At 38.6% G+C, this 9,381-nt stretch overlaps 2 protein-coding genes across 2 annotated transcripts; both read left to right on the top strand.

Annotated features, from left to right (window-relative positions):
* Positions 467-1,306, top strand: LOC107633189. The gene has a single exon (XM_016336827.1). The coding sequence runs from the start codon at positions 467-469 to the stop codon at positions 1,304-1,306; it is 840 nt and encodes a 279-aa protein (XP_016192313.1).
* On the top strand, positions 1,655-2,473 carry LOC107633188. The gene has a single exon (XM_016336826.1). The coding sequence runs from the start codon at positions 1,655-1,657 to the stop codon at positions 2,471-2,473; it is 819 nt and encodes a 272-aa protein (XP_016192312.1).

Genomic DNA, 9,381 nt, shown 5'->3' on the forward strand with positions numbered 1-9,381 from the left:
CAACAACAGATGGAGATGATGGTCAAGAGGATTGATAGACTTCAAGTTGCAGCAGTGAACACTCCAAATCAACCATCATAAGGAAAAATGAGGAAATCTATGAGGAGCAACAACCTGAGCAAGTCCAATACATGCACAACCAAGGAGTTAATCAGAATGAATTCCATGGAGATACCTATAACTCATCCTGGAGAAACCACCCCAATTTGAGGTGGGGAGACAATCACAATCAAAACCAACAGCCTTGGCAGAGAAACTCAAACCAAAACAATTCCAGAAACACAAACCATCAAAACCATCAAACACTAACCAAAATCAGTACAGAAAACCACAAAACAATCAACCTCAATCCAACTACTATCCACCCAACAACCCATCCAATACCCAAAATAACTATCATCCACCCTCAACATCCCATAATCAACCACCCCAAGAATCTCAAAGGATCTCCAACTTGGAGATACTGATGGAAAAGATGATGAAACATCAAGAGCTAACCAGCAAGAGCCATGAAGCTTCAATGCAGAATCTACAGAGGCAAATTGGCCAATTATCCAAGCAAACAGTGGTTGAGAGACCAACCAATGCATTACCAAGTGACACCATTCCCAACCCCAAGGAGGAATTCAAAGCAATCCAATTAAAAAGTGGAAGAACTTTGGTGAATGACAAAGAAGCCACCAAGAAGCTAACACAGGATGACAAGACCAGCAGTAAAGAGCAAGTGACAATTGGAGAAAACAACCAAGAAAGGCTCAAGGAAAAAGAGGAACCTCAAGCTTCAAAGAAGGGGAAGCAAATCATGGAGGAGCCATCACAAGAACAGAGGAAGTTAGTGAAGCCTTACACCCCTCCTTTGCCATACCCTCACAGATTGCAGAAAGAAATAAAAGATCAACAGTTCCCCAAGTTCCTAGAAGTCTTTAAGAAGCTAGAGATCAATATCCCACTTGCAGAAGCTCTAGAACAAATGCCTCTATATGAAAAATTTCTCAAAGAGCTTATCAATAAGAAAAGAAGCTGGAATGTGAAAGAGACAGTGATTTTAACCCAGGAATGCAGTGCTATCATCCAAAGAGGTCTACCACCAAAGCTCAAAGATCCAGGAAGCTTCATCCTATCTTGCACTATAGGCAACAGAACGTTAGATAAAGCTCTCTGTGATCTAGGATCCAGCATAAACTTGATGCCTTTCTCATTAATGAAGTGGCTTGCGATAGAGAAACTCAGGCCAACTAGAATGTCACTTCAAATGGCTGACAGATCGCTCAAAATACCTAATGGAGTTGGAGAAGCAACAACCTGAGCAAGTCCAATACATGCACAACCAAGGAGTTAATCAGAATGAATTCCATGGAGATACCTATAACTCATCCTGGAGAAACCACCCCAATTTGAGGTGGGGAGACAATCACAATCAAAACCAACAGCCTTGGCAGAGAAACTCAAACCAAAACAATTCCAGAAACACAAACCATCAAAACCATCAAACACTAACCAAAATCAGTACAGAAAACCACAAAACAATCAACCTCAATCCAACTACTATCCACCCAACAACCCATCCAATACCCAAAATAACTATCATCCACCCTCAACATCCCATAATCAACCACCCCAAGAATCTCAAAGGATCTCCAACTTGGAGATACTGATGGAAAAGATGATGAAACATCAAGAGCTAACCAGCAAGAGCCATGAAGCTTCAATGCAGAATCTACAGAGGCAAATTGGCCAATTATCCAAGCAAACAGTGGTTGAGAGACCAACCAATGCATTACCAAGTGACACCATTCCCAACCCCAAGGAGGAATTCAAAGCAATCCAATTAAAAAGTGGAAGAACTTTGGTGAATGACAAAGAAGCCACCAAGAAGCTAACACAGGATGACAAGACCAGCAGTAAAGAGCAAGTGACAATTGGAGAAAACAACCAAGAAAGGCTCAAGGAAAAAGAGGAACCTCAAGCTTCAAAGAAGGGGAAGCAAATCATGGAGGAGCCATCACAAGAACAGAGGAAGTTAGTGAAGCCTTACACCCCTCCTTTGCCATACCCTCACAGATTGCAGAAAGAAATAAAAGATCAACAGTTCCCCAAGTTCCTAGAAGTCTTTAAGAAGCTAGAGATCAATATCCCACTTGCAGAAGCTCTAGAACAAATGCCTCTATATGAAAAATTTCTCAAAGAGCTTATCAATAAGAAAAGAAGCTGGAATGTGAAAGAGACAGTGATTTTAACCCAGGAATGCAGTGCTATCATCCAAAGAGGTCTACCACCAAAGCTCAAAGATCCAGGAAGCTTCATCCTATCTTGCACTATAGGCAACAGAACGTTAGATAAAGCTCTCTGTGATCTAGGATCCAGCATAAACTTGATGCCTTTCTCATTAATGAAGTGGCTTGCGATAGAGAAACTCAGGCCAACTAGAATGTCACTTCAAATGGCTGACAGATCACTCAAGATACCAAATTGAGTTGTAAAAAATTTATTGGTGAAAATTGGAGGATTTATCTTCCCTGCTGACTTTGTCATTTTGGACATGGAGGAAGAAGGACACAACTCAATCATCTTTGGGAGGCCCTTTCTAGCCACAGCAAGGGCCATAATTGATGTAGAGAAAGGAGAAATGACACTTATAGTGCATGATGAGAAGATGATCATCAATGTCTTCAAAGCCATGAATTACCCCATGAGGAAGAAAGCACATGAGAGTGGAAATGGTGGAAGAAGTAGAGAGGGAGTTACTTGAGGCCAACAACTAGGAAGAGCAAGAAGTGGAAATAGAGGTGGGATAGGATTCCATAGAAGAGGAAGTGATAGAAATCTCCTCTGAAGGCAAGGCAGAAGAGAAGCCAAAACAAGAATTGAAGCCTCTCCCCCCTCATCTCAAATATGTATTTCTTGGAGAAGCAGAGGCACTGCCAGTAATCATAATTTCCTCCTTGAACATAGAAGAAGAAACAAAGTTGATTGAGGTGTTAAAAGCTCACAAGACAGCCTTGGGTTAGACGATGGATGATATCAAGGGCATAAGCCCTGCCATCTGTATGTATAAAATTCTGTTGGAGGAAGATTCAAGGCCTGTAGTTCAACCCCAAAGAAGGCTTAACCCAACTATGAAGGAGGTGGTTCAAAAAGAAGTGATGAAGCTATAGAATGCTGGAATTATATACCCAATCTCTGACAGCTCTTGGGTGAGCCCAGTACAGGTTGTGCCAAAGAAGGGAGGAATGACAGTCATTTCAAATGAGAAGAACGAGTTAATCCCCACAAGGACAGTGACTGGGTGAAGAATGTGCATAGATTATAGAAGACTGAATGATGCTACAAGGAAGGATCATTTTCCCCTTCCATTCATCGACCAGATGTTGGAAAGATTGGCTGGCCATGCATATTATTGTTTCCTGGACGGGTATTCTGGGTATAATCAAATAGTAGTGGATCCCAAGAATCAAGAAAAGACTTCCTTCACCTGTCCATTTAGAGTCTTTGCTTACAGAAGGATGCCCTTTGGCCTGTGCAATGCCCCTGCAACTTTTCAAAGGTGTATGCTTTCTATATTTTCTGACATGGTGGAGAAGTTTTTAGAAGTTTTCATAGACAATTTTTCTGTCTTTGGCAATTCATTTAACACTTGCTTGCATCATTTAACTCTTGTTTTGAAAAGATACCAAGAAACTAATCTTGTATTGAATTGGGAGAAATGTCATTTCATGGTTCCTGAAGGGATAGTTCTTGGGCATAAGGTTTCAAGCAAAGGTATAGAGGTTGACAAAGCAAAAATAGAAATCATTGAAAAGCTTTCTATACCTGTTAATATGAAAGCAGTAATAAGATTTCTTGGACATGCTGGTTTTTACAGAAGATTCATCAAAGATTTTTCAAAAATAGCAAAACTACTAATCAACCTACTAGTGATTGATAATCCTTTCATCTTTGATGACAATTGCAAGCATGCCTTTGAAACTTTAAAAAGAAAACTCACTACAACACTAATCATCACACCCCGAGACTAGGAATTGCCTTTTGAACTTATGTGTGATGCAAGTGACTTTGCAATTGGTGCTGTATTGGGGCAAAAGAAAGACAAGCTGCACCATGTTATATACTATGCTAGCAAGGTGTTGAATGAGGCACAGAAAAATTAAACCACCACTGGAAAAGAGCTATTGGCAATTGTATATGCCTTTGATAAGTTTAGACAATACTTGATTGGTTCAAAGGTTATAGTATATACTGATCATGCTGCTCTCAAGTATCTCATGTCTAAACAGGATTCAAAGCCAAGGCTTATCAGGTGGGTGTTGTGATGACATGTCATCATGTCATGTTTTTCTATGATTTTTCATACAAGAAATTTATGATTAGTGCTTAAATATTGAATGCTTTTGTGCTTAAATGGTATATTTCCTTGATCTATTGATTTTATAAATTTTGTAGGAAATAAGAGAAAAAAAAAGCAAAATTGCACAAAATCAGCTTAAAAGAAGAAAAGAAGGATTTTGGGGCACACTTTGAAGTTGAGCACGCTTTGGAACCTTAGGGCACACTTTTAAAAGCGTGGCCCATGACCATGAAGTCGTGGCCTTTTGTAATGCCTTATGCATTCATTAAAGCATGCATGCATTTAATTATGCCAATTGGCCAATCAAGCTTTACGTAATGCATTACTAAAGTAATATAAAGTAATTCGCATTATGTATTCATTGGCTTATGTATTCATTAAATGGAAGCATATAGTATTGTTAAAACCATGGAAGCATGCATATTATTAATACCAAGGCATTAATGAAAGCCATGAACGAAAGAAACAAAGGCTAACGCTCATTAAAGGGAGTGCTACGTTGAATTTTGTTCACTTTTTCGGGCTTTTCTTTAAGCCTTGTGACAGCATGACTATGCCTTCTTCAAAGGGCCATAACTTGAGCTACAGATGTCCAATTGATGCGCTTCTAGTTGCGTTGGAAAGCTGACATTCAGAGCTTTCCAACGATATATAACAATCTATATTTAGCATGAAATGGAAGCATAAGTGATAGACATCTTTAAGGCCCAAGAAAATACTCAACCAAGGGAACAAAGGCCAGCACCAAGGCTCGAAGGGGGAGCGCTCAATCAAGACAAGCGGACACATCAAAGGATGGTGCTCAAAGAAGTGAGTGCTACGCTCACAAGTGTGAGCATTCTCATGCCTTAGAAGCAAGGGAAGCTAGGCGCATGAAGCATCAAGCCAAGGAGGTAGCGTTCTAAAATGCGAATGCTACTCTCACTTTCTTCCCCTTTTTCGTGATGCTGGCCAAGAGAAGCAAAATGTGCACCACACATGCACTGGCCAAGGATCGAAGAGGGGGCACACATTGAAGCAACAAGGAGTAGCGCTCACAATTTGAGCGCAACGCTCACTTAGTGAATGCTAGGAGAGATAAGCCCATGAAGGAAGCGTGCTTGGCCAAAGGAAAATGAACGTAGCGTTCACAAAACTCAACTGAACGCTCCCCTAGGAGCTAACTATATACACCATGACCCATGCCACTTGAACCAAGCCATCTAGATCCACTCTTCTTCAAATCCAAAGCAAGCAAAGCCCAATTGACATCACTCAAAGGCACAAGAGATAGTTAGAATAGGAATTTCATTTTAATTGTAATTTGTTTTCAATTTCAATTTCATTTTCATTTTGTAAAGCCTATATAAAGGCATCATTTTCATTTCATTAGGGAGGCTGGCTCTGCTAGAGAGCATTAGGAGTAGGGTAGAAGGCTCTGGTAGAGAGCTTAGCTTCCTTTTCCTTTTCTGCAATTTTACATTTCTATTATAATTGAATTCAATTTGGCTTATGCAAATTTTCAATTTCTAAAATTCTCTGCTACACTTTCCTTTCTTGCAAATTTACTTTCTACAACTTTACATTTGAAATTGTTGAGATCCAAATTTACTTTTCCTGCAAATCTGTAATTCTATTCTTCTGCAATTTTACTTTTCCATTCACACTGAGCTTGATTTACTCTTCCTGCACGTTTACATTTTCTGTAATTGCTCTAAGTCATGATTTAATGCTTTCTTTACTTTTCAGCACCCAGCCCCCTTTACTTTTGCTGAAATTTACATTTTTTGTTCTTTAAGCTTCTGTCAATTTAATTCCTGCAAGTGAGATCTGCTGCAATTTTACTTTTCTTATCATTTAAGCTTCAGCTAATTTACATTCTGCACTTTACTTTCACTGTAATTTACCTTCTGCATTTTAAATTCCTTGCAATTTCCTTTCTATTACTCAATTTCACCCAATTCACCACTGTTTGCTTGACTAAACTAATCACTCACTAAAGTTGCTTGATCCATCAATCCCTGTGGGATCGATCTCACTCTAAGTGAGTTTTACTACTTGATGCGACCCGGTATACTTGTCGGTGAGTTTTGTGTGGAATCAAATTTTCACCCATCATGTTGCTGCTACAAGAGTTTGATATTGAAGTAAGAGATAGGAAAAGGAATGAGAACCAAGTAGTAGACCATTTATCAAGATTATCACAAGAAGCTAACCAAGCTCCATATTCAGTGAACAAAAGCTTTCCAGATGAACACCTCCTACAAATCTAACAAGCTCCCTGGTTTGCAGACATTGCAAACTATAAGGTGGGAAGGAATATCCCTCAAGAGTTTACCAAGCAACAAGTGAAGAAGCTATGTAATGAAGCCAGAAAATTCTTGTGGGATGAACCATTCTTGTTCAAGAGGTGTCTAGATGGGATGATTAGAAGATGCATCCCGAAAATGAAATGAAAGACATATTGTGGCACTGTCATGGCTCAGCTTATGGTGGACATTTTGGGCCAGAAAGAACAGCAGCTAAAGTATTTTAAAGTGGATTTTATTGGCCAACCATATTCAAGGATACTAGAGAGTTTGTTCATCAATGCAATGAGTGCCAAAGAGCTGGAGGATTAACAAGAAGGAATGAGATGCCTCAGAACTACATCCTGGAGGTAGAACTATTTGATCTTTGGGGCATAGATTTTATGGGCCCTTTTCCACCCTCATATTCCTTCAAGTACATACTTGTAGCAGTAGAGTATGTCTCAAAGTAGGTGGAAGCCATAGAAACAACCACATGTGATGCACAAATTGTCCTTCAATTCCTTAAGAAGCACATTTTTACTAGATATGGAGTGCCTAAGGGTCTTGTCAGTGATGGTGGTAGTCATTTCTGCAACAAACAAATGGAGAAACTACTTCACAAATATGGGGTGATGCATAAAGTAGCTACACCATATCATCCATAGACCAATGTCCAAGCAGAGCTTGCAAATAGGGAGTTGAAGAGAATTTTAGAGAAAACAGTGGGGAGTACAAAAAAGATTGGGCCAGAAAATTAAAAGATGCTCTCTAGACATATAGAACAGCATTCAAAACCCCCACTGAAAAGTCTCATTTTCAGTTGTTATATGGCAAGTCTTGTCACCTTCCTGTAGAGCTTGAGCATAAAGCTTTCTGGGCCACTAAACTCCTCAACCTTGATTCTCAAGCAGCAGGAGAGAAGAGGTTATTGCAATTAAATGAGATGGATGAGTTTAGAATGGAAGCCTATGAGAATGCTAAGATATACAAGGAAAAAGCTAAGAAATAGCATGACAAGAGGATCTCAAGGAAGGAGTTCAAACCAGGACAGCAAGTACTCTTGTATAACTCTAGACTCAATGTTTTCCCTGGCAAATTGGTGCTTATTTTCTAACCACAGATTAACTGACAAGTGCACCGGGTCGTACCAAGTAATACCTTACATGAGTAAGGGTCGATCCCATGAGGATTGATGGATTAAGCAACAATAGTGTTTGATATGATTAGTTAGACAAACAGAAAATAGTGCTTGGAAGTTCAAAAGCATTAAAAAATAAGAGTTTGAAGACAGGCAGGTGAATAGGTGAGGAATAAAATATTGAGAAGGCAGTTAAGGTTTCAGAGTTATCTATTTTCCGGATTGACTTTTCTTATTATTTTATTTTAATCATGTAAGATCTAATTTATGGCAACTATATGTGACTAGACCCTAATTCCTTAGACCTTTCTAGTCTCCTCTAAAATTCATCAACAGCCAATTCCTTGGTCAATTAATTCCAATTAGGGGGTGAAGTTCAATTCTAGTTATATGCCACAGAAATCGTAATTACCCAAACATAAAAGGATTATATGTCACGTATCCTATTAAATCCAGATAAATTAGAAATTTAGGAGAATATGTTTTTAAGCTGTTGTTCAAGTAAAGAGCTTTTCCAAGTTATACAAGAACACATTTATAAAGAGGGTCATACTTCTGTTCCACCCAAATTCATAAAATAAAGAAAAAAAACAATTCTTAAATATAAATCCATACATAAATTAAAATAGAAAAAATAATAAAATCAATCCATACAAATAGACAGAGCTCCTAACCTTAACAATGGAGGTTTAGTTGCTCATGGTAAAGAGAAAATAAGGATTCAGGTAAAATGTACTGAGTTCCAATCTGATGGATCTGAATCCCCTTTTATAACTAATCCTAATAATTTAAAAATCAAATTTCTAAAATTAAAATTAAAATAATATCTTTTCCTATTTAAAAATCAAATTTGAATTTAAATTCGAATTAATTAACAAGTCTTCAACTGATGGGTGGGGACCACTTGATTGTCCATTCTGCAGCTTCTAATCTGCAGGGGTGTCCGCGGATCGGATTGGATCGGATATGGCCGAAAATTCGATCCGATCCGCACAATTTCCATCAGATCGGATCGGATATGATATCCGCACTTTTTAGTGCCGGATCCGATCCAATCCGATCCGCACATTTACGGATCGGATCGGATCGGATATCGGATATATCCGCATAATTAAACCTTCTCTTTTTAATCATATTTCTATGTAAAAGAATTCGATAAATATTTCTTTCATGCTTTTAAACTTATTTATTTCTAAAATATTTTTAATCAAACTCTCTCTAAATAACAAAAATAAAATAATACAATATATGAATAATAATTACTAACTAAAACATACAAACAAGTAAATATAATACCAAATATATATATATATTTATTTGTTTTTTTATTATTATCGACCAATCAACACGCCTTAACACTGTTTCACACTAAGTGCAAACTCTCGAGGTTCAGGAAACCGCGGTAACAACTACTAGTGTTAAAACACGTGGTCTATAGACGCCATTTATAGGCGTAGGCTAGGCTTTTAACGCCTATGCTAGGCTAGGCATTTAACTAGCCTAGCCTAGGCTAGGCTAGGCGTGAGAAACGCCTAGCCTAGGCTAGGCTAGGCGTAAGAAACGCCTAGCCTAGCGCCTATAGACGAGATGTAGGCGCATAGGCTAGGCGCCTAGGTGTCTAGGCGTGA

The sequence above is a fragment of the Arachis ipaensis genome, chromosome B03 (assembly GCF_000816755.2).
Source record: "Arachis ipaensis cultivar K30076 chromosome B03, Araip1.1, whole genome shotgun sequence".
Taxonomy (NCBI): domain Eukaryota; kingdom Viridiplantae; phylum Streptophyta; class Magnoliopsida; order Fabales; family Fabaceae; genus Arachis; species Arachis ipaensis.

What these genes read in the sequence shown, in the direction of transcription:
- LOC107633189 (XM_016336827.1), top strand. Translation starts at nt 467, where the DNA reads ATGGAAAAGATGATGAAACATCAAGAGCTAACCAGCAAGAGCCATGAA.
- LOC107633188 (XM_016336826.1), top strand. Translation starts at nt 1,655, where the DNA reads ATGGAAAAGATGATGAAACATCAAGAGCTAACCAGCAAGAGCCATGAA.